This window comes from Daucus carota, chromosome 7 (genome assembly GCF_001625215.2).
Source record: "Daucus carota subsp. sativus chromosome 7, DH1 v3.0, whole genome shotgun sequence".
In the NCBI taxonomy this organism is placed as follows: Eukaryota; Viridiplantae; Streptophyta; class Magnoliopsida; order Apiales; family Apiaceae; genus Daucus; species Daucus carota.
In genome coordinates this window covers 1472058-1497993 of record NC_030387.2, presented here as the reverse complement: position 1 = coordinate 1497993, position 25936 = coordinate 1472058, and the positions used below count along the sequence as shown (strand labels likewise).

General features: G+C 34.8%; 4 protein-coding genes across 6 annotated transcripts in view; 2 read left to right on the top strand and 2 right to left on the bottom strand.

The window, feature by feature from the left end:
* Positions 1-13374, bottom strand: part of LOC108196075 (MAP3K epsilon protein kinase 1) — a 29131-nt gene extending 15757 nt beyond the window's left edge. The window contains exons 1-7 of the mRNA XM_017363172.2: positions 13099-13374; positions 11851-11985; positions 11431-11451; positions 10881-10954; positions 10654-10744; positions 10498-10581; positions 1887-1988 (exon numbers count right to left, since the gene is read on the bottom strand). Of these exons, the coding sequence (XP_017218661.2) occupies positions 1887-1988; positions 10498-10581; positions 10654-10744; positions 10881-10954; positions 11431-11451; positions 11851-11985; positions 13099-13158 (567 nt within the window). The 5' untranslated portion in view covers positions 13159-13374. The remainder of the gene's footprint in view (positions 1-1886; positions 1989-10497; positions 10582-10653; positions 10745-10880; positions 10955-11430; positions 11452-11850; positions 11986-13098) is intronic.
* A 782-nt stretch (positions 13375-14156) lies between these two features.
* Positions 14157-18858, bottom strand: LOC108194035 (protein S-acyltransferase 11). The gene is made up of 4 exons (XM_017360926.2): positions 18635-18858; positions 16677-16899; positions 15153-15451; positions 14157-14829 (listed from the first exon to the last, which is right to left on the bottom strand). Exons 1-4 carry the CDS (start codon positions 18683-18685, stop codon positions 14332-14334), a joined length of 1071 nt encoding a protein of 356 aa, XP_017216415.1. The 5' UTR covers positions 18686-18858; the 3' UTR covers positions 14157-14331.
* Positions 18859-19273: 415 nt separating this feature from the next.
* LOC108196837 (protein COFACTOR ASSEMBLY OF COMPLEX C SUBUNIT B CCB3, chloroplastic) lies at positions 19274-21689 on the top strand. The gene is made up of 3 exons (XM_017364291.2): positions 19274-19417; positions 19534-19580; positions 21118-21689. Exons 1-3 carry the CDS (start codon positions 19357-19359, stop codon positions 21622-21624), a joined length of 615 nt encoding a protein of 204 aa, XP_017219780.1. The 5' UTR covers positions 19274-19356; the 3' UTR covers positions 21625-21689.
* Positions 21690-22181: 492 nt separating this feature from the next.
* Positions 22182-25460, top strand: LOC108196836 (uncharacterized). Of its 3 annotated transcripts, none has more exons than XM_017364289.2 (6): positions 22182-22383; positions 23492-23793; positions 24185-24319; positions 24644-24700; positions 24821-24955; positions 25139-25460. In XM_017364289.2, exons 2-6 carry the CDS (start codon positions 23509-23511, stop codon positions 25202-25204), a joined length of 678 nt encoding a protein of 225 aa, XP_017219778.1. In that variant the 5' UTR covers positions 22182-22383; positions 23492-23508; the 3' UTR covers positions 25205-25460. The 3 variants fall into 3 exon arrangements, with proteins under 3 accessions (XP_017219778.1, XP_017219777.1, XP_063937875.1); XM_017364288.2 differs by having other exon boundaries at positions 23489-23793; XM_064081805.1 differs by having other exon boundaries at positions 22242-22383; positions 23489-23793; positions 25129-25343.
* The last annotated feature ends 476 nt before the right edge of the window (positions 25461-25936 follow it).

Here is a 25936-nt window from a genome sequence, read left to right as displayed (position 1 = left end):
AGTCTTAGAAATAGAAGCTTGCGTCATCACAGTTCAAAGTCAAAGTATCAAAAGAATTATTGGGTCTTCAGTATTGATGTGATGTCCAGCATCAGGATATTTACAACATTAAAACTATATGCTATTTTAAGAAAATGAAAGAAAAAATTATAGAAAAGATAAGGTAGCTTGATACAACATTATTTCAAGCCAATAAGATGCTTTTCACTTATATGTTTTGCTGTTCTCCAGCAGTTGACTGTAATAGTCGCTTGGCATAGGTCAACAACAAATACCTTGCTGATATATAGCTACCAATCAAACAAACCATTATTCTTTTCTTCCTTGCAACAGTATCTTATATAAGCAGATATATAGAGTCAAGGGTGCTTAAATGAAATTATAAACCTGACATCTGAAAAGGCTGAAAGGCCAGTAGTATTTTCTCGACACAACCAAAAAGGGTTCCTTCAGCCCCATTACTTATTACAACTCTCAAGTCCACATAATTAGTAACAATACTCAATACTATGTGATTTAATCTGATTCGAAGATTGTTCTAAAAGTACATTTGACATTATATAAGATTATTCATAATTGAAATATTAACGTATGGATTACATATAGATTAAATTATAGGGCATATAAATAGATGTGCAGATAAATATTCAATAATGGATGAGTTTTAGCTTTCCATTTTATGAAATTAACTTATAACGAACAAACGATTACTTCCCAGGTGAAGAACACATTTTCATAGCTTGTATTATATCAATGAACATCACACATGCTTTTAAGGACATTTCAAATGGCTAAAATGTCCTCAATAAAGAAATAACCAAAAACAGATCTTTTATCACCACCGACTCACTCACTCCCAAAAAACAAAGCTTTAGGCCATGTTTAGAAGTTAGAGGCTTGGGCAAAACTTGTAGGTTTGGGCTATATTAGCGGTAGTTAGCGGATTGAAATAGCGGTTTAGTTTAAAGAGATTCAAAGTAGTTGCTTATATGTTTTGCATGTGGGGCTAGTAGGTTATTGAATATGTAGTAAGTTACATAATAAGACCAATTAGGTTATTATTAGGGCCTCAGTCCATTAGGGTATTATTCGGATTTTCTTTTCTTATAAAAGCATTATAATCCCCCCATATATCATTAGACTTGATTATTATAAAGTGATTTTGACATCATTATTGAATTAAGTCTCTTTCACGCAGTAGTGGGTTTTTGTTAATCTACCAAGTTCTATCTTTCATATTGTTTTTATTCATATATCACAAATTTTACGAGATTCCGTGCATCAGCATCCAAGAGCTTCTTTTGTGGGAGAGAAATTTTGAGGGTTATCCCTAGGTTTTAGCCTGGCTAACGCACATCTCGTCTTAGTAATAAGCACGTCTCAGTAGAGATGGAGACATGTACATGAAAGTATTAAAACTTTGGTCCTTGATTATTTTTTTCATTAAAAGAAATTATAAATATTTAATCATTTCCAAACAAATAAAAATAAAAAGATATGTAATTTTCAAGTATCGGATATTGTTAAAAAGTTCATTCATATTTTATATTTGTTGTTTTGTATTGTATTTTTGAGACTATTTCACAAATTATTACATTGTTAACTATTTCGACAAGCATAAAAGCCGTATGAATACAAGTATTGTCATAATTATTATTAACGGTTCGTTTTGCACATAAATTAAATTTAATTTTTCTATTTTAAAAAAAATTGTAGAAATATGACAATCACATCATCTCGTGTAATAAATCAAAGGTAACTATTCCACTGAAAACAAATGCTTCTGAAAAGATTCATGGTGCAATTAAATTTTAAGAAATACAAAATCACATGATTCAATTGTTTCTTATAGTTGTGTCACCTTGTCTCCATAATAAGTAATATACCTCGGGGGCCATCCAATATGGTGTTCCAACAACCGAATGAGTATTAATATTAGCCTCTGTTAATTTTGTAGCAACACCAAAATCTGCAAGTTTCACGAGACCCTGAAAAGCATATATTGTACATTGTTCATGAGTAAGCCAAACATAATATGCTATTTTGAAGATACTTTCATTAAACAAAAGAAGAAAATTGTAATCAATATAAAGCACAAGAAGTCACATATATTGGTCATTGCCCTAACCCTATACAATCACCGCTGTAATCGCCACCCCTTTTAGCAAAATTTACAAGTTACACGAGTATAATAATGATGTTAGATATTAAATTTCAATCAATCATACGGCCACCAAAATAAAATGAATAGAGATAGAAAGTAGCCAGTGGGAAAAATAATTTTAACACATCAAGAGGCACAATTTTGGGAGCCTATTATTTTGATGTTAAGAATGGTATGTGTATACTTGTGTTAAGTGACCAGTTCCCCCTAAACCTTAAGGTGTTAGGTGAACCGCTTAGGTGTTAAGTGACGCACTTAGAGCATATGCACGGGACGCATTGATTCATTAGTTAAGCAACCGAGTTGATGGGCCAGAGAAAAAGATTGATGCACCGCTGGTTTTTTGACTCCATCAATTCTTGGTGCTCCATCAGTTCATTACAAAGGCCATCAATATTTGATGGAGTTGGAAATGGCCGTTGATAACGTGGAGCCCACATTACTTTTGCTTTTATGTCTCTCTTTTGAGTTATCATTTCTATTGCAATGGATATATTAGCAACGGACGAAAAATACACAACGGCTATATTTTTCCATCTATAAATATGATCTTTCTGTAACTATATTTTCACACAAAATTTTAGCACACTTATATTTATCGATTTGTTTTTGTCTTACAGTATACATATAAATATATAATGGGTAGTAATTGGCTCCCTTCCGAAGAACTACAATTATGTGTTTCGTAAGCTCGACAATCGGTTGATCCGATCACCGGTCGATATTCGAACGAGAATAACTTATGGGGCGAATTCATGAGGATTATGCAAAAAATTGGTGTGGCACTCCAGAGACATGCAGAACCTCGTTCAAAAATTGCTCTTGAATTACATTGGGCACCATTGAAGAGAGCATTAAAAAAGTGGCAATGTGCAAAGAATCAAGCTAGTAGATATAGGGCAAGCGGAACCAATTTGGTAGATGAGGTAGTATATGTGTGTGTGTGTGTGTATTAAATATGTTTTTATATTATTTATGTGCTGATTTAGTATCTAATATCTATTATTTTTTCAGGTAACTCAGGCTCACGAACTATATTACAAGGAAATGAATAAGACATTTGACAAATGGGAATGTTATGAAGCAGTTGCGGCACATCCTCAATTTGTAAACGTTCCCACTACTTCTCCATTTCAACGGAATTTTCCAACACAAACGGAATCACCAATCAATTTGAATAGTGATGATTGCGTTGATGAAGAAGGTTTCACGACTTCAGAGTCTAACCAAGAAATAGAAAGTCCTTCTAGTCCAGTTAGACCGACGGGAGTAAAGGCGTCCAAACATGAAAAAAAATAAAGGAAAGCAACGGATGACCGAAAAAGAAGAAATGTCTATGGCTATTTTCAATAGTATGCAATGTCACCAAAAATAATTAGTGGAGGCCAACATCAAAAGAGATGAGGAACCCCTTCAAATGTCGGGGGAGATGCTAGAACATGGAAAACGAAAAGAAGCAGGACAGGCAAGACTTGATGCACTTGAGGAACACAAAGAAGCAAGATTAGCAAAGGTATGCAGAGATCTCAGGACAGATGATCAATTACCATAAATCTGCTCTTACTTTTTCGTCAAATACAAGTATTGCGGATCGAGAGGAAGTGTGTGCACAGTTGCAAGTACAGCAAAAGGATGACCCTGGGAGGTATTTAGGAATGCCTATGAAGGTGGGGCGTAATAAAAATTCTGTGTTCAATTTCTTGGTGGATCGAGCTGAGCAGAAATTGCAAGCGTGGAGTATGCAAAATATCTCGAAAGCAGGAAAGGTGACTTTGCTTAAAACTGCAGCGCAATCCATCCCCAACTTTTGGATGAATTTACTGCTAGTTCCTAAAGAAATATGTGATAAAATAGAGAAGAGTATGAATGCATATTGGTGGCGAGGAGGAGGGGAGCAGCGAGGCATTAAATGGATGAGCTGGGATAAGATGTGTGAAGTGAGGGAAATGGGAGGATTAGGTTTTCGTAAACTCAATGATTTTAACATTGCTATGCTAGCAAAACAGGCATGAAGGCTAATCAATAATAGTAATCCATTGGTGACAAAAATTATGAAAGCTAGATACTACGCTCATACAGATTTTCTTGATGCTACGTTAGGTGCAAGCCCTAGTTTCATGTGGCGCAGTATCATGGCATCGCAAGAGTTAGTCAAGCAAGGGTGCAGGAGGAAGATTGGTGATGGAAAGAATACTAGAGTATGGCAGATTACATGGTTACCTTGTGTGGAAAATGGTTTTCTTACAAGTGAATTTCATAATAAACTGAAGGACGTAGTAGTTCATAATCTTATGGAGGGGAGTCGTAAAAGGTGGGATGATGATATATTAAAAGATTTGTGTAATGATCGCGATAGGGAATTGATACAACAAATACCTATACCTGGGAGGAGTAGACCAGACTCGTGGTACTGGATATTGGAGAATCATGGAGACTTCACAGTTAAAAGTTGCTACAGAAGAATTCGGGGGGAGAGTACAGGGGGGAAGGTGGTTTCTGGAAGCAGCTCTGGGCAATTAATCTACCAGGTAAAGTACTGAATCTGCTATGGAGGGCATGTAAAAATATATCACCTACTGCAGTGGAGTTGATAAAGCGGAGAGCTAATATTGAACCAACATGTACCTGGTGCCATGTTTGTGCTGAAAATGCTACTCATACCCTGTTTACATGTAGTTTTGCTTGGGATCTATGGAACCGAGTGGGTTTGCATGACATTATTCCGGTAGATGAGAATACAACGGTGCTTCAGGTGTTAAAAGAAGCTTTTAAGAAAAGTACTCGTGAGCAGCGTGCCATGATGGGGTTAATTTGTTGGTGTATATGGCTGAGACGGAATAAATGGATATGGGAAAAGAAGAATTTGTCGGTTTTGGGATACATTCAATGGCTTTGAGTCTGTGGCAGGAGTGGAAACAACGTCAGGATGAAAGTGTAGGTAGTACAAGGAAGACCCAGGTGGGTAGGAAACGATGGTGCAAGTCGCAAGAAGGGTGGGTGAAGATAAACGTGGATGCTACTTGTCAAGATCAGTTGGGGCTATAGGAGTGGGTTGTGTTATCCGGGATGACAGTGGGAATTTTCTGCGCACTCGAAGTGCCAGGATAAGGGGAGCTATACAACCAAGAGAGGCAGAAGCCTTAAGTCTTAAAGCAGCATTAGAATGGATGAGAAATTGGATGACTCAGAGATGTATATTTGAGCTGGATGCGAAGCTGGTAGTTGATGCAGTACGTGAGAATAGAGGAAACTCTAACTTTCATAACATTATAGAGGAGTGTTAGGAAATTCTTAAACACTTTGAGGAAGTGTTAGTAGTGTTTAAACAGCGATCTGCGAATAATGTAGCCCATTTGTTGGCACAGGCTGCTTATTTTGTGTTTGATCCAACGGAATGGTTAATTGTTGCTCCGGGTTTTATTATTTGTAACCTTAGATCGGATGAAGTTTAATATGTGCAAGTACGACATTTTCAAGGAAAAAAAAAAGCAAGATTAGCAAAAACACGAGGCTGTTGAAGAATTAAGGGAGCAAACAAAGATCATGACATTGGATACTAGCCAAACGACCCCTAATACAAAAAGATGGTTTAAAAGAAAGAAGGCGGAGATCATGGAACAAGTGAATGAGACTATTACCGACAGAGCTTACGTTCCTCACTTTGATGATGATTTTTATGATTAGATTTAGCTATTATGTTTTTAATTTAATTATGTTCCATGTTTTCTAATTTTAACTATGTTTAGTACTTTCGAATTCAATAAAATAAATTTATTATAAATTGTCAAGTCATACATTTCATGAGATAATAAATTGACAACTACTGATTAGCTTCCAATGCCCAGTTGTGCTCCACCAAATCATTTTGAATCATTGTATGGATGTAAGCTGATTCCAAGTTCTCGATACGATCCCAAAATGCTTGTTGATTTCTACCATTTCTTTGTACTGGTGCAAAGGGTATTCGAACTCCATTACTATTTCCTCACACATCATAAATTTGTTTTCCTCCATTGACGTGAAACACCACCGTTGGGCTATTTCCAGCGATGACTATCAAATACAAGAGACTGGCCTAGAACATTAATATCATCCTGAGCTCCAGGCACACCAAAAAACGCATGTCAGATCCAAGTGTCATAGGAAGCAACCGCCTCTAGAATAATAGTAGGTCGTCCTTTTCAACCACTAACTATAAGCTCCTCCCCACCCGCTTGGACAATTCTTCCACTCCCAGTGCATACAATCGATACTTCCACTCACACCTGGAAATCCCCTTTGTTCCCCCCTTGTTAAAAGCCTTTGTAAATCTGCTGATGTCGGAGCACGAAGGTACTCTTCAGCAAAGAGCCCTTCCACTTGTTGACAAAATGTTTTCATACACTCAAGTGTGGTTGATTCTCCATTCGACATATTTCAGCACACTGATCAGCCGCTGAACCATAAGCTAGCATTCGTAGTGCAGCAGTCATTTTTTGTTGTGGTAACAACCTCAATAATCCAATTGCATCTGTTTTTTGATGCAAATAGAAATCTTGAGTACAAAGAGCGGTCATGATGCGATTGCAAACATGAGGACCCATTCGATACCTCCGACGAAAATCATCCTCATTTAATATTGGACAATCAACGAAATAATCTGTCATGAGATTTTTTCCTCTTGATAGCCTTTCTCTAAGATGATTAGAAGATTTTACAGGTCTTGAGCCTCGTCCTTGTGGTTCATCTGGGGTATCGAGCAACTCCTTCATCATCGCCGCTTCGGTCACCATGGTATTCATAATTTCAGACTCTTCTTGACTGTGCTTTTGTCTCTGACTCAATTATCTTTTTATTGTATTGATTTTGAAAAGACTATGAAAATCATAATATTATCTATAGACAATTTTCTATCTATAAATCTAGATCATGACACGTGTCATAATGTGATTCAACGAAAATCTTATCAAAAAATTAAATTTACCCACTATCTTATCAAAAATCTATAATTATCCAGCAATGTATTATTGGATACTATTTGTGGGCCATTAAATAATAGAGATGAAATTAAATTTATGATATATTATGCAATTATTTATTTGATGAAAAGTAATTGATGGAGTTATGCAGGTGTATAAAAAACAAGGAAAAAAGTGATTCTAGCATGAATAGTAATCAACTCCATTGATTGAATTGATGAATTGATGGACTTGAAGGGTGCATATGCTCTTACTAGGATCATATCATATTTCTTAACGACTCCTTTACTCAAAAGCCCATTTATGAGTTGAAGAGTAGATCAATTGGGGTTTTGTCCCTTTCGGGGCCTAGTGTCTAGTAAATTTTCAATTACTGGATGGTGGTCTCGTCTCATTCTAGCCCATTATAGCACGCAATTTTAAATACCAAGTGGGGATCCCATGCCGTTTTTCGAGCCCACCATAGTACTATATTCAATATTTCAATAAATAACAATAAGGGAGGTCACAAGCTCAAGTCCTCCACAACCATACCTATAAATCCATATTATTTAAAACCTTAAGGTGTTAGATTACCGTTAGATTACGTGGATCATATCATATTTTCTTAACAACTTGCACATAAATAACTAGTGTCTAGAGATGAACATATGTTAAACTAAATTGATAAAATCCTTCTAAAATTATTTATGTTACCCTAGAAATATGGGTAGCAATGGTGTGATAAAGAGTACTAAATGCCAAACAAATAAAAGATGTAAAGGTCGGCTATTTATAGATTATATATAGTTTTATAGAAAAGAAAATTAACAAACATCAGACAAGGCAAAATAAGCACTTCATAGCATTACACTGGATATAATTGATTGATCATGATCGAAAAATTATTGTAATTTAGTTGTTGGATTTGTAGCGGCTACATAAGAGATGCCATGAGATATAAGAAAACATAAATGAAAGTCGTGTCATTCATGATGCAGAACATGCACAACAAACTTCTAGCTCCTTATACATATATAACAAACTTCTAGCTCAGAAGAACATTAACATACTTTTCGACTCGCAAATTCTCTAAGATTCGAAACAAAAATACGGAGGTGGGCTAGGATGTAATATTGATACAGGGAAGTTAACATAACAATTTTTTTTTAAAACCTTTCATATACTTTCTTTAACACATGAAGAGACCAGTTACACTAGGAGCAAATGAGATGGCAAAACTGCTAGTTAAATAAATTTTTCAAGTGATGATAAATTGATCACAAAATACTATGGCTACTTACTTGCATTGGTTTTCTTGATCCCCATAATTCATTTTCAAATTTCGATCATGCAAATCTCTTTGGTTGACCTCATTTATTATAAAGACTTTTCTTTAATAGATCGGGAATTATTGGGAAATTAGTTAAACAACTTATCTTGGATTTGGAATTAATAAAAGTTTTTCTGAACTTCGAGATTTAGAAGAGCTTCGCGATGAAAATTGTTAAAACTCCTACTTGAGTAATTGGATGGGAGATGAGTGGCTCAATTAGAATACGATGGTGGTATATATTGACAAAAGTGTATTTGCAAGTGTAGATGAAGAAGTTATTTTATAACATTTTTAATATATGCAAAAGCGTTGGACTCAATTGTCATCTATTAATCTTCAAGCAAGGTAGCACTAACACAAGTGTTGGTACATGAAAAAAGGTGGGCTTACTTTTTTCACATAATAATATGAACTTTGCTGTTAAAAACTTAAGCCCGACTAATTTAAACATCCGGTTCCCCCACTGATCTCAATTGCTAGACAACAAAACGAAAAATACAACAAAAAGTGTGGGAATTGTCATCACTAACCATAGTGGTGACCTTGTAAAAGCCGTCACATGTACTACACAAGTCCAACAATATGTAGGTTATAGTATGTCTTGGCTTGAAAAGGGCTACCACACCCGTGTTACGTAATAATGTGACTTGATGGGCCATAAAAGGACCAAACTCCTTGTTGGTTGATAATGAAGTCAAACTAGAAGGATATGAATTCTACCATGTGAGAATATGGTTCAGTGATGCAAGGCCTGACCCAATTTCTAGTAAGGTGATAACAAGGCTAGATTACAAGAATCCATGTACCATTTCACATGTACTAAAAGGGTTGCCTGTCATATTTTTAGTTGGTAATAATGCACTTGAAAGGACCTGAGCACACTTGTGGTAGGTAAAATATAGCTTGACGTTCAAAAGCGGTGAAACTTCAAGTAGGTGATAATGATGATGGGCTCGTTCATATTTATAACAATTGGATATGATCTTTACCATTAAAGGGCTGAACAAAATTGTAGATGAATCTAGACCCGGCCATGATTTAGGCCTACTGAGTCAGGCCACGTAATTAAAGAGGCCTACAAATTAAACATAACTTTAGAGCAATATTTGTATATCATTTTGTTTTTGAGTTCCTTAAATAGACAAGTAGTTCAACTGATAGTGGGTTCTTTAAGATGGAAACTATTGGGAGACATGGAGTGTCTAATGCAAAATAAAATTACAACTCTATCATTAATTATATGTAAATTTTTCATTCTTTTTATGTAAGAATAATGATATTTTGCTAAGTAGTTAAATATAACAATTAACTGTGGTCTTGAAGATATAAATAACAACATGAATATAATAATTTTATCTTACTGGTTTTTAATGTTAATAATCATTTTCTTTAAAGAAGGAGAATCATAAGATCTTATGGAATAGGGAAAAAGGTATAAGATATTACGGGAAGGGGAAAAAGTATAAAATTCCTTGTAGATAATAAGATCTTACGGAATGGGGAAAAAGTATTAAAAAATTACCTATTACAGGCTATTAGCTTGTACATTAATGTCTTGTAATTTATTAATTTTAAAAAATAGGTCCTAAAGTTGTAGTGTGCCCATGGGCCCCTTTTGGTTTGGGCTGCCTTGGATGATGGACTCATTGTTGAAAAGAGATGGGCAGAAATGACCAAGGCCTAGTATTTGAGTGGATCCGTCACCTCTTTTAAGATGAATGATGTCAGATATTTCCATTCTAAGCAGATAAACCAACCTAAGACTACAAAAAGTAGTTTCTCACCCAATAGACAACGGTGTTGAGATGCACAATTTAATATCAGTGTATGGACAAACATAATGTAAAACATAGATTGTTACATATACAATTAAGAGTTTTCAACTTGAAGACACTACAAAATAGATGCACTGGATGATCATAGGCGATGAACACAAACAAACATTTAATTACCTGATGCCATTTTGTTAAATATGGAAACTGACTTTACATTTTACGAAATTGATCTAGAAGATACCTCTTCAGTTTTTGTTTTTATGTTTTTATTGTCTGGAGAGATACCTCTTTAGTTGTCAATATATTTGCACCCTTTATATCTCGATGAATAACGCCTTGTTCGTGTAAATAGACTAAACCTTCCAAAACCTGGTCACAAGTGTCGGGTGTCAAAACAAGATTAAGAGTGGGATTAAAACAGTAAATAAGAAAATTACACACTTGAGCTATATACACGGCAACAAGGGACTCCGGAAATGGGCCAAATTTAGTCGGCTTGATAATATTCGCAAGTGAACCATTTTCCACATACCTTTGCAAAACCATCAAAACAAAGGAAACAAATTATTAGAAAAGATTAATAATGGATTGCTTTTTGCCAAGTCTTTAGTACTTTACTAGTGACCAGAACTACAGATTTAATTAATATACAGTCCTTGCATCCTTACTCAAGAATTATGTGAAGATGACTCTTGGTTTTAGAGGATCCAAGATACTTCACGATATTTTTGTGGTTGAGATTCTGTAACATACGAAAGAAGAAAGAATGAGATTATTTTATAAATCACTCAAAGATATAAATGCAAGTGCTTTTCATAAATGTTCTTATAAGCATATGTTGATTAATAATAATGCAAAACACACGCTGCTATATTCAAATATGTAACCCCGCACATAAAACTGCATGGAACATGAGAACGTGAGAAGGGGCTTGGGTAAGGGAAGACATATAGTTTGGAACCATTCAAATTTATTTTTATGCCACATTTGGAGCTCTTCAACAGCCAAACTTAACAGAAACAAATATAAGTAACAAATGGTCTGCTTAAGCCAATGAATATATATTTGATCATCTTGAAGTTAAATGGTACGCTAATACATGGAAATAGAATATGCAGTCATTAGCAGGAAAGGATGCGAGTAGTAAACCGGCCAGAACCTTTGCAAGTGCAACATATTTACAAATGCAACTATTGAAAGGGAGGGGAAACAACTCACCTTTAACAAATCAATTTCTTGCTGTTACATTCCAATACCCCACCGGTGGCATAATAACCGACAATGAAACATCAAGAGGTCAGCGATTCTTCGAGGGGGAGAATACAGAACTATAAGGGTATGTTGAAACAACAGATGATAAGCACAATATCGCTACTCAATCACGCTATCATTACATGACCATTAAAGTTACATATCCATGGATACTACATATCAGAAAGGACAATAATAAAGATACTGAATACAGTAATGTAATTTTTCTTAAGCTAGAAAGGAATAAAACAAAATTCAGTACTGCTATATACAAGTAAATAGTAGAATATATAGATCACCAACTCAGATATTTTTAGTGTTTGCAATATACGTCACATTGTAGAAGGAGAGAATACAAATTTGTAGAGATGATAGTGGAATCACAACCATTATAATGTTCAGATCCTCCTGAGGAATATTTCCCAGAGAAACTTGCTTAATTGCAACAAAGTCTCCGTTCTCCAAATCCAAACCTTTATAAACTCGACCATAGGCTCCTTTCCCAATCTCATCACCAAGCATCTACAAAAAAATGCACAATGATCAATTAGGACTAAATCTAGTTATGATTAATATATAAAATTTAAATGAACCACATGCAAACTTCTGTCTTTTTACTCAAAGCATGCAAATACTCGGGTCCATCATCTTCTGTGAAACTACTATATACATAATTTCTTTTGGTGCAATTACTTTTGCCAGAAAGGCAAAAAAAAAAAAAAAGATAAACAGCAAGATCGGTATTTTTAGCAACCAGAAAGATGGTATACACACATATTGGCATATACCCAAGCAGAAAAGATTTCCAAAAACAAAAGGTGGTGTTTCGAAAAAGGAAACAAGTGTTCTCACAGCACACAGTTTAACAACATTAAGCAAGTTCACACAAAAAAAATTAAACTAGCATCAGCGCAATTTATTTCAAGTCTGTTAAAGGTTACTACGACTAACAACTTATACGGAAGAGGTGTAGTTTGTGTCCTGGAGGACTAATAGATCGGAACCCGGAGGTGCATTAAACAATCAATAAACAATTAGTTCTCAAACCCAAATCAACTTCATGGAGAGAAACACAAAATTGACACTTCAACACTCACTCAGATCATTCAAAACATGACACTGGATGATCCATTCATCTAACTATAAATACTTTACACTTATAAATTCATTTCTATCAAATTCCATCACTTCCAATAAGAACGACAAATTAGTCACGCTTACAAACCCAAACACATTCACAAACCCGAACATGTTCCAAGTCCGACACCCCACATATACATAATGCAGTATAAACAATCTTTACGAAAGATAAAAAAAAAGAAACAAATGCGATCATTTTAATGAATTAGTAATTTAGTATGAGTTTCAACCACCAAATGAAATGAGCCTTCAATTCAACCAAGTCAAACTGACTACTGAAGCGCCAAAAATCAAAATACATAAAAGCATACACTGATAAAAACATAAACATATATTGTACATAAACAGAAACTTATTTAAACATATACTACAGTTTAGATCAGTGTATATGTAAACACATTCAAAGCATTCAATTAACAAACATTAACTTCAAGCTACAAAAAAAATTGCAAAAACATAAATAAAAAATATAAAATTATACAAAAAAATAATTACATATTTATTATCGAGAGTCTTTGATTTGTGAAAAGCCGTTGACGGAGATTGACGCGACATCTTCGCTTGCTTGTGACCAAAATTCAAGCTAGAATCCTTTCATTTGGCGCACGAGAATCGAGACGCCGGAGTAGATAGTTCCGGCGGTCGGATTAAAAAGTCCGACCAGGTGGGGCCCACGTTTTGGAGGGTTTGGATAAACAAAGGTTGTACGTATAGTGTGTTGTGTTGTGTAGTAAAAATTGACAGAAATAGACTGTTGTACACTAATTGTTGTTGTATATGTTTAAGTGCCAGTCAGATCTGTGTTGGACCGTGTTTTGTTACATTTATGCCCTTTTCTGGTGTAATTTTCTGTTTATTTTGATTGAACTTTTTAGTATTGTGTTTGGATCGATATATTTTATTTTTGATATTAGATTTTTAGAGGTATTATTTTTCGTTTGAATGTATTTGTTTTATTTTTGATATTAAATCGGGAAAAGGCTTCCTGTATCATAATTTTCATATGTAATGTCCAGAATATGGTTGTGAATAAATGATCAAAATACTATTTAATAATGCCAGATAATCCGGTGTTTCGATTTTTGGAGAAAATATTGTATCCTGTTGCATTTAAATTGAAAATCACTATAAAACGACAGACAATGTGACATTTTATGGTTGAAACACGACATGAAATAATTTTTAGAATTGCAAAACGCAAGACAGTCTAATATTGAATAAGGGATAACGTTGTTTGGGACCTTTCACCCCAAAAAAAATAGCAGTGAAAGAAAATGATAGTGAGGACCATACGTTGTCAAATTTCAAAAAATGGTAGTGAAGACCATACGTTGTCAAATTTCCAGGACATCATATGAATTTTCAATTTCGAGTTTCCAAACAGCTCGATAATGACCTAATTATTTATAGGTTAGGCAAATCAATCAACTAAAACCAATTCAGTTGTTCATAGTTACATTAGAGTTAAATGAAAATGGAAAAGTGTCAAAAGAAAACACTGCTTGAAACAATGAAGGAACTGAGAAAATAGCCAATGGTGAGAGAAAGGATGCTTCTGTGAAAAACAAATAATATGCATAAGGTGCACATTTCTGTAATATCTCCATGTTTTGCTTCTGATTCTAAAAGCTCGTTTATTGCTATGCTACAACAAATGTACAGATCCTCCATTAAAATGGTGTTTAGAGAAACCTTCTAAAAAAGGTGTACATGAAACTCTTCTAGGATTCACTTCTTGTGTTTCTTCCTCGTACTCCAAAGACTTTGAAGAACTCTTGATGCAGAAGAGGGGCAGTCGAAGAAGCGTATAATATTTCGAAGATCTTTTTCTTCGACCTCGTTACCAATTCCATCTTCGAGGGATTGTGACTTTAAATTACTCAAGTACGTCTTTCCTTCGTATATGAAATACAGTTGCTGCCAGAGAAGGACGCTTAATCCAATCTGCAGTGCAACACTTGCAATGAATAGGTAAACGAGAACCACGCCTCTTGGGGATATAAACACTGCGGATCTCAAGAAAGCAAAAATAACTCCCTTCAAAGTCCCAAAAACAAAGTTTTTTCTAGCTAAGTCGCTAAGATGTGTAGATCTGAAATCTAGCGATGGCCAAATCTTGGTGGCTGCGTACGCAGATATTATGGAAATATATATAGTACTCATCACTGCTGATATGAGGAATAATATGAAGCTTCGATGATTTGCAGCCCCTACACAGTTACCAATCTGCAGATGAAAAAGAACCAAATTATTACTATGATATCCCACAACTATAATACAAACTCCTTAAAATTAAAATATAAACAAACCATGACTCGCTACTTAAAATAGTATTCCACATCCAAGTTCTGATGCTCAAACTAATTGAACCAGAAACGTAGAAAATATTGATAGGAATTTGATTATTTTTTTTTTTTCCAGAACACTGACCACTCCAATTCAAATGTTAAACAATTTAGGTGTTTGCACTTAAAAGTTATTTACATATTATAAGTACATAATTTTTAGATGAAGTCTTTACACAATAGACAAAACCAACCAAAACTTACAAAAGGGCAGTGATGATCCATGTCCAATACACACTTTCCACATGATCTACAGTGATGAGTCCTAGGAGACTTTGGCTTTGAACAAAAGCTACAGAACGTATATTTTGCAAGATCGCCTCTTCCAACTGCAGGATAGCTACCCCATGGTATAATTGGTGGAGAACCAGCAGACCGGAATGCCGAAAAGCAGTACATAGAAATAGTGCTTACAGACAAAATTGTTGCTATGAAGCAGTTAAAAACGCCAAAAGAAAAATTGATGGAAAAAACAACTGGATATATTGCCCACAGACCGCCACCTGTAGTTAAATAAAAGTGATCAGGAACCAACAGTGCATAAACTTCTCGGGGGGAAAACTAGAGCAAGCTGGAAAAAATATAGACCTAATCTATCATACAACTTTTCAAATATCTAGATACAGAAAATGAAATCAAATTTCACAAAAAAAGATGTATAAAGGGGGAAAAAATGAATCTTAATTCTAGCACAATCTAACAGTATTCATTTCCCTTCCAAATGATCAAAATTTTAATCATATTAGTGCCTCCGATCCAGGTAGCATGTATAGTCTTAATTCTAGTATGTTTTCTTATCCGTAACTAGTTGCAACTTTCCCTGTATTTGCACTATAGAGGGCGTGCCAGGTTTTTCACCAAATTGAGTCAGCTAAATCTGATTTATCAATCATTTGGAACCTTATTTAATTTGTGTTTATAATTTTTAGGTTCCCATATAAGAGTCTGGTAGTGAGCGAGAACTGAGAAGCAACTTCAATCTTTTCAAAAGAGTGAAACTTTGGTCATAGATTTACTTGCAAAAAGATAACACAATAAAAACAAAATAAATAAGCATAAAAATTTAAGAAATTGGTAAACATCAACCACAGTCCCTTCCTCCTATTACGTGTATCTGCATAACAAACATCAAACAATGCAAGTGATAGAGACATAAGAGACTACAACTTACAAGAAGCCGCAGACAGCCAATTACTAACACATATCTTAATGGTACTATTTGGAACTAGAATCAAGCCGCCGTCAATAATACATTTAGGGGCAAAAGAAGAGATACGAGTAATATGGAAAAATATATATATAGATGACTAGCAAAAAATATATAGAAAAGAGCAGCAGTCCAATACGCCAGACATATACAAAATTATAAAGAAAGACAAGTGGTATACACAAAACATTATAAAAAAGAATTAGACTAATAAGTAATAATAACTGCAATTCCAGTCGATTCTATACCAATCATCTGTAGACATTCTCATATATTTGCCACACTTAACATAACTTATTTTCAAATGGTTCAAGTACATTATTTCTTATAGATGCCTGTATGATTTTCTGAAAAAATGTCTCATAAAGTGATGCATCAACATAGTTTTTATAATTCGTGACAAACCTAAAAAGTAGTAAATATGAAGTCAGAGTAAGTGAAGTACAGGCATGTTCATGGTATATAATCTGTGTTTTTTGAGTCACTACTTTCACGCTGTATTTAATTGTGGAAAGACTTACATATCAAGAAGAGCATAAATACAATGAGGAGGCAGACAAAACAACGGTCTTGCAAACGTCTACACCAGAAATATTTGTTATCTTTTTTACTGGTCGTCTTGTTACTTATAGCTCCACACCAACCACATATATAAGCGGATGCATGAGATGGAACGATAAGCCGCAAGCCACAACCCCAGCAAATTGTTTCAAAATCCTCAATTGCAGCTGCTACATGATGCTCCTACATATAATTGAAAAGGACCACTTATTCACAATTTCAGATAAGATACAATGTCCTACGTCTTACAAACCATACTTAAACAGCATGTGTATTATAGTCACTCGAAAAATTATAAAATAACAGATATTGTGCTCAGCCAAATTATTTATGGAATGCATACAGGAGAAAGAAATGATGTTTACTGGCTAACAGTATTAAAGATCTGAGCTAGATTAGCATTTGTCTACTTCTTTGTTCAAAAAAGTGAGCGATATGGGATAGTTTACAGAGGTGAAGAAGATTAACAGAAAATAATCAAGGATGTGTAATTATGAGTTGCAACTGCTCTCTTATGCGACTTATATAGTTTATAAATGCCTTTCCATATCTTGAAGGCCCTGAATATACTATGATGGCATTGCATAAATGTTATTGACAGCTCTAAACAAAGGCTATATAATGAGCAGTAAAATTTCCAGCTTGACATATTGATAATGGTGGTGTAAAACCTGCCAAAAAAATACTTTTTAAAGAGAAAGATTCATGATGTAAAATCATCTAGCAAGTGTTCCGAAAGTCAAAGACATTTGGACTGAAATAATAGTTTGGATGACTAGGAACTTAAGCTAACGAGGCAAGTGTCTTCAACTAAAAATGATCATCATAACTTTCCCTGTTCCACCAGAGTCAAAGCAAGTTTCAGGTGTCCTGTACATATCGAGGTAAATATATATCTAATGATTTTTGGGGTACCATAACAGAAGTTTCAGTAAGAATACCGACCCAATTATACTATCTAAGTTGACGACACTGTCAATCTATACTACCAAAAACTAATTTGGGACAAACAAATTACAAATTTAACTTTGTTTTATCCAATTATTTGCATGAGTAAGGTAAGGAAGATAATCCAATCACAGTACGGTACAGTGGCTTCTTGTAATTAAAGAATCATCAGGGTAGTATTATTTTATTGCAAATCCATTAGTACTTTTCTCTGCGTATATGAACAATTACTACTTTTGGAAGTATATTATCGACTACTGCACTTGGATAAGCAATTAAGGTATGTAGACATATTCATCTATTAGTTCTCAGCTTATTACTCATTATATTCCAAGCACAGACGCACTGACTAAGCGTAATTATTTGATACTATTGACAATACTGTGTATTATAGTCATTCTTAAATCAAGCCATATGTGTGCGTGTGTGTGAAATGAGTAAGTTGCAGAAAGAAATAATACAACTTAGTTAAAGCTCATTCTACCTGGCAATGCTCAAATTAGGAGTTGGGGCACTTAAACTACTCGCTACTTTAATCATGTTCACCCATTTGGTAATTATTATTACATGATTCAACAAAATCTCCATCAGTCAAACACAGAATAATGAACATCCAATATTCGTAATATCGAGATTAACAAAACCCCTGATCCTTGATCACCCATTATACCGCTGACAAAATATAACAAGCTCCCCCCCCCCCCAAAAAAAAAAAAAGAGCAAAAAACAATCTAATGAAACAGGAAATCACTAAATAAACAACACTTTATCATCAACCTGATTGCATATAGTAGAACATAACTTCAAGTTCAAATTTCAAAAGCCCTCCAATCTTTTCTCACAAATAAACATAAACTTAACACAATTCAGATGAACTCAAGATGGGTATTCTTAAAATGAAAAAAGATGCAATCTTTGAAAAACCCAGTTCAAGAAAATGAGTTTTTTTTAATGCAAATCAAAAAAATACCTGACAATCAGCGGCAGGCGGTGGTGGTCGATAGGTACTTGATGATTCCATCAAATTTCAAGCGATAGGAGTGCCGCCACCCCGCGATTGTTATAAGCCAGAACCCCAGATAAATATGGAGAGATACGAGTTTGAAGTTGCAATGAAAGTAGACTACAGACTTTTTGTTATATTCTGTGTTTGGTACTTTGTCTTGGAAAATAGGAGATAAACGATTACCAATTTCCCAAAGAAATTGGTTATTGTCTGGTCAGTGAAAATACCGATTAAAAAAAATACTGTTACAAAAATTACATAACTATCGCATCTTATGATTCTTATCATCCACAAAATCTAAGTAAATATACCATATCAAAAACAGACATTATTATTTTCAAAAAAAAAAACAGACATTATTAAAATAACCCGCAAATCTGTTTTCAAAAATATCTAATAAATTTAAGTTAGATTTATGAAGGCCCATTTATATAAGCGATATAAATGATAACAAATTTCTAAGAAGAAAAATGATATCCTTAACATTGTTCATATAACCAATTTTAGAAAAATACAGTCACAAACAATAAGAAAAATTATTTCGGATATACACCCTTATTATTTACACCTAAATTTTTAATAATAAATAGAACATCAATTTTATATGTGTTATTGGTGAAGACCAACGGATAATGTTTCATTCCCTCCCTTGTGCTGGCTAAGCCTAGCTGGTTCTCTTCCTCAAAATGCCCATATGCATTTCTTCTTCCTCTTCCTCGCCCCTTTCTGTTCAACTCCCCCTAAAAGGTAAACCCCATCATATTTTTACAGCTTTTCCCTTTTTATATGACTGTATATTCAAAGTTTTTCAGGTATATAACTTTTGAGTTTCATCTCATTCTTTTACTTTTTTATTATGGCAGGTTGCTCATCATCTGCGTGTTACACTCGGCGGAGCTTGTGTTTCCCTGTAAGTTCTGGGCTCTTGCCATGTTTTTTGTATGTAAATTCAGTAAGTGTGTTTGGGCTAAATGAATCATGTATACTTTGGGCTGCTTTTGCTAACTTGCTTATGAGGAAATTTTTGCATTTTTTTTATTGACAATACAATTTAAATTATTAGCAAAAAGGGCTTGTATTGAGGTTTTCACAATTTGGGGGGATCGTAATTCGTAAATCTTGTGTCCTTTGATTGTAGCATGGCCATGTCTGAGTGTCGAGTGAAGGGATTGTTTGATTGTAGCTTTTAGCAGCCATGTCTGAGTTTCGAGTGTCGAGTATCTGTGACTGACATTAAGGTGAGACAACATAGTCTTTGCTATAAAACTTTTTAGGGTCTGAGGGACATGGGTAAATCTACAGACGGCTAACAAAAGTATGAGATAGTCTATGGTTTTTAGACTAATGTCAAACACAATAAAAATTAGTCACAAAAACTGTGAACAATTGGGTATGGTGCAAGTGAAAATCATTGGTAAGTGGATATGTATTACACTGGATTACCTGATAACTGTAATGGAGTTGAGGACAGCAGTTACTGTTGGAATCCAGAAATCCCTGCAGTCTAAATAATTCAAGATATGTATATTCTGGCTGACTAATATTTGAGTGTGCAAGGTGCCTGAGAAAGAAATGAATAAATTAGATTTGTGAGTGTGAACTGGATTTGTTGGATGCTCTATTCCTGCAACTAATACCGTGGCTACGCGCCAACTCTAGGAAGAGTTGATGCACCTTGTGTTGTTCCGCGAAAAGGAACAACAGCTTATATAGAGAAAAGATAAAGAGTGCTTCATTTCTGCACATCTGCACTAATGACACACTCAGTGGCGGACCAGAAATTTTTTACAGTGGGTTCCTATAAATATAAAAACTAAAAGATTTAGGATATTAATAATAATGTGCAAAATTCATACACAGAGAAAATAATTTACATTTTAAAGTTGTTCCCTACTATGATTTTAGTGTTTTGGGCCTCAAAGTTTGGGTTGTATTGAATAAAATTGGGCTTTTTAATTTTAGTTGGATCCTGACCAAATTTAGTTGGTTCCAAATTTAAAATTATACGATATTAATCCTTGAGTCCAGGAGTGAGTGGGTGCCTAGGCACCCTCTTGCAGCTATGTCGGTCCGCCCCTGGACACACTCAATGAGAAATTCTAATCTGCCGAAGTTTATATAAAAGTATTTGTCTAATAATATTTGATGATCAAGTGATGATTCTTGTTTAATGGTACGTTTGGTAACATGAGCAATTTCATATTGCCATATTGGATTGCATTGCAGTTTTTACAAGCCAGGAAACTCATGTATTTTATAGCAAGATTTTCACAAGCAGTTCTCATTTGTGGCGGATGCATTATCAAATTATGTGTTTCGTCTCCTGGAATGTTCATCAATGAAAAATAAATTAGTTGGCAATTCATCTATCTGTAGCACTGCAGCTGCACTTGTTTTCTCATGTAACATACATTAAAGCTGTTACCTTTTTCCGTTTTGTTTTACAGAACAGGGTAAACTTTATTGCGAAAAGAAACCATAATCAAGGTTCACGGAATACATGCAGGGCATGCTGTTTCCTGGGAGTCACTGTTCCACCCAGTACCCAACTCTCGCTAATAGATGTGAGTACTTCAGCAAAGCCATTTTATGTAAATGAAATCTCTCAGAGCGACACTGTGTCAGAGTTGATGCGAAGTCTAGTCCTGGCAGATTTGGACCCAGCCACAGCAAAGCTGACAATCACTTTCCTGGGTCCCTTCCTCTCAGCATTTGCTTTCTTGTTTATTGTAAGAATAGTTATGTCTTGGTACCCCAAGCTTCCAGTTGGGAAATTCCCATACGTGTTAGCTTACGCCCCTACTGAACCTATCCTTAGCCTGACCCGCAAGGTGATTCCACCCCTTGGCGGTGTAGATGTAACCCCAGTGGTGTGGTTCGGATTGGTCAGTTTCCTAAATGAAATACTGGTAGGTCCTCAAGGCTTACTTGTCCTCTTATCCCAACAGGTTTAGCATTATTATAAATTTTGTGAGTAAAATACATTGATATACTGCAATAAGAAATAATTTGTTTCTTACTTGCTTTTCGACATCACATTAGAAAATCAGAATCTATCTGAAAAGCCTTATGGTGTTCCAGGCAACCAGTTTTGCTGTCCTGGTTTGGCAAATTGCAAATTATTACATATTCAATACGAAAGGAAATGATTGCCCTCTCAATATTTACATTATACTTATAGCTACTCGTGCTTTATTTGTTTGAACAAACCAGAAATAAAAAGATGAAATAATTGTCGAACCCATGATCGGGGACAACCGTAATTTGAAAATAATCATTCCTATTGACGGGACATAAATTTGAAATACCATTGTCATATTTCATGTAGTAACAAAAAATCTTGAAGTGGATTAATTAAGTAGTACTGCCAAAATGAGCTAAAATATTAATAAATTAGAATTTTTTTTGCCTCGGATTTTGCAAAAATAAATAAATAAATATTTTCCTAGTTGGATTGAAAAATAATTTGTTGTGTAGCATAATATATCAGGAGTGGAGTAATAAAGAAAGTAATGGATGGGTGGGAATTTAAAAGCTCCAAACCAAAGCTGAGGCCCTCCTCTCTCTATCCTTAACTATCTTCACCCAGTACTCTTTTTCCCATCCACCATTTATTATTTTATATATGTAAATATTTTTATTAATTTTCATTTTTTTCCTTTCCAAGAAAAAAGTGATCAGTAGCTTGGTATCAGATTCATTACATCCACCAGGTTAGCTTTCTGTTTCTTGGTAACTAGTTTACTATGATTCTGTCTGCAGCATTTTGTGTAGCTTTCTGTTTGTTTGATTATTTATGGTAGTGCATGTGTGTTAAGTTTTCTTGTGGTATGATTGCATGTGTGTGTGATTTTCATGTGATATGTTAGTTCTGAGTTCTTGTATCTTCTAGCTGTGTTCTGTCCCTCGTGTGTTGAATAATATATGATCCGGGTAAGGCCGAAGTTAGGAACCTGCAACATTCTTATGAGCTCTTTATAGATGTGTATTGTAGATGTGAGATGATTAGGTGCAAAGGGGAAGGTGTTTCAATTTGTTTGATACGACGACATCTTTTGTTTAGCTTATGGATTCGCCTAATCGCGTATATGTCAGAGGGTACTTATTTGTAAGGATCTGGAGCTAGGGGGCAGCTAGGAATTTTGACTTGGGGACCAAATCTGGCCTTAAATATACAAATCTTTTTAAATTGGGATGTAATTCATTGGAGCTTTGATATGTGCATACAGAAACCTAAAGAGGAATCATGAAAACAAGAGAAGAAATGATAACAAATTAATAGGTTTGGTAAATGTGTCTAGCGGCACTTGAACTGAGGACGTATGCCACGGTATACCCACAATTGTACTAACTAGTGGATGAACTCAAAAATAACCTAGAAGGGAGGCTGTGACATCCCTGCTTTTGTTCTGGTCAAATTCTAAACAGTAGAGAGCGTCAAATTGTTTATTCATATTAGTCAACAGATTAAGAATTGAAGTCCATGCTTGTATAAGGAAAATGCTCTTTTGACCAAGCTTTTTTTATAATGGTGTTATTGTATAGTAATCAAGGAGACTTGAGTAAAACTTCCTTTTGTTATGTATTTGTAAAGATATACCTTTGCACCCAGTGATTATGCAGCCAGTCAGCCACTATCAAATTATCGTCAAAATATAACGTTTTGTGCAAATTTAAGGATATGAAGATACATCATTAATAATTTAATATATACTCGTAATTTTTTTTTGAGAGTGGAGCTATATCATATCTGATACTTCTGCAATTCTGCAAGTATCTACCCCTTGAATAACTTGGTACTAAATTATGTGAATGCAGCAGCAGTGATTCTGGATGTAATGAGTATCCAAGTGAGAATCCCTTGTTCTTGGTCTCTAGGTGTTCGGGAACATCTTTTTAGGGGAAGGTGTTGTAATATTTCATACATTGGATATTCAGGTCCTGCGTCTTCTTCTGAGGTATTAATTTTCCTTCAAGGGCGCTACCTTGTAACTGGTTCTGGTAGAAGTACCAGAAAACATTGGTCCCCTATATATTCTAGTGCAGTAGATGACGGGATGGATTCAGATGACTCTGACGACGAGGCTGATAAGGATGAAACTTCTGAAAGCAAATCTAAAGAAGTAAGTCTCACTAGGCTTCGTGAGTTTTGCATTCTCTTTTTCTCTATTACACAGTAATCATCACCTAAACCATCTCAGGATGCTTCAATAATTGGACAATGAATTTGTCATTGCTTTTAAGATTGCTAAAGCCTTTGACTGCTTTAAGTTTCTAACCACTGATAGATGCACACCGCTTTATCGATTATATGTATTTATTAAATTAGCCAACTTTGGTTTTACTTTTGACCCCAAAACTGTTTGAAACGATGTGAGTGTTCTCCTCTTGATATGCATTTGAATAATATATTTTCCTGGAATGTGCTTGTAGACTCATTCCTCTTACATATAGTATCTAGTGTTGTCCTTTACATGAGGGGAATCAATAATTTTCCCATTACCTTGTTTGCAGGAAAATAGCAGAAGTATTAGAGAAAATCTTGAAAGAATCGTCGGGACTGATGACTCCGCTTTCAGTGGGTTGGACCTAGCAACCCTTATTAGGAATAAATATGGAAGATCCTATGATGTCCAGCTGATAAAGAAGGTATTAAATTAATAACACTACTCCACTGTTTTATGTTGGCCTAACCTAGAAGACATCCCCAAAATTACTTGCGACTTTGTGCAACATTTGATACAACTTTGTTTAATGATGTCCTACTCACATACTCAAAACCATATTAAACAACTTGGGTAGTGTTATATCCCTGTTTTGGAGTGCTTGTGGGATGACAATATAGTAACTGCATTATATATTTTTATTATCTATTTATCTCCCATATATCTTCTAATTTGGTATTTGGTTCCCAGGACTAGAACCCAAAGCCTTTCTTTAACTACTTACATTGTGTTTCAAATATACGTGTAGGAATTCATGGGAAAAAATCTCCTTGCTATGAATGTCATGTGGAAGTATGTCGAACAGGTGTGAAAATCCTTTGATAGAAAAAATCTTGGTTTCTCGTATTTGCATCATCTATTACATTTTTTGAGAAATTTCAAGTATTACACAGTTGACTAAACCTAAAGTTTCATATTAACTCAGAAATCTTTTCCACTAACTGAAGAAGAGTATCTACTGAGACTTGATGACGTTGCAAACACATTGAAATGCTGGGGAGCTGTCTCCCATATTCGAGATAGCCTAATAAAGTCTAAAGAGAGGCCTCGCATAGGAAAGGTAAAAGTTTTAGTCATCCTTTCTTTCGTTTACAACAGAAAAACAAGTATATATGTTGGCAGAAGCTAGTTGAGACGCTAAATTTACTAACTTCTGTTTAATATGCGACTCTCTCAAAGTTTGTCATGCAGTGTTACCCAGTCGATCTCCACTGACCAAACATTTCTCTCAAGCTTTCTGCAGGCTGTCAGCATTTTTATAGACATGGACGAGTCTGGAGGCCGTGCAAATGAATGGATATACAGATAGTTACTTTGTGAATTCTTAGGTTGAAAATATGCATTTTTGTAAGCCCTACCATTCCCCAGATCCCACTTCACTGATGAGCTACTGAAAGTTTTAGCTCGAATCATGATTCCTGTTTAATTAACAAGATGTTAATCAGAAACCCTGATATCGCCTTGTACATGCTCTTAGTTTTTGTTCTCAACTTATTAGATATGCGGAACATAAATCTACATCAGAAACCGCCTCTTGTGCATATGGAAGATCTTATTTCTTGACATTTTTACGGTTTTATACAGTACAGCAGGTGTTGGTTAGTTTTGGTAATATGTTCAAGTACACTCTTCTAAGTGGCAATATAAGATCTATTGAATTTTTACACATACATATGAGCTAATGTCACACTCTTTGTATCTCTACTTTCAAGCTTAATACCAGTCACCAGTGTGAGTGGATTTTGTTTAAGATGATTTATTCAACTACCATTGGAGTTGCTCAGACAAAGAAAAGCAATTCACAAATCCAGTTGGTAATATTGCTCACTGAAATTGCTGTTTTCATTAAAAAGTGAAAGGAACTTGTGTTATAATCAACAATCTCTTGTTTCATTCATTTCTCTAGCTTTTTTTTACGGGATGTCGAGAGTTTAAATCTTGTCAAATACAAGACGGGTGCGTGATTTAATTATCAAAAGAACAAAAAACCAATGTTATAAACTATCTTAGACCAGTCGAAAACAAATTGATTAATTTTAAG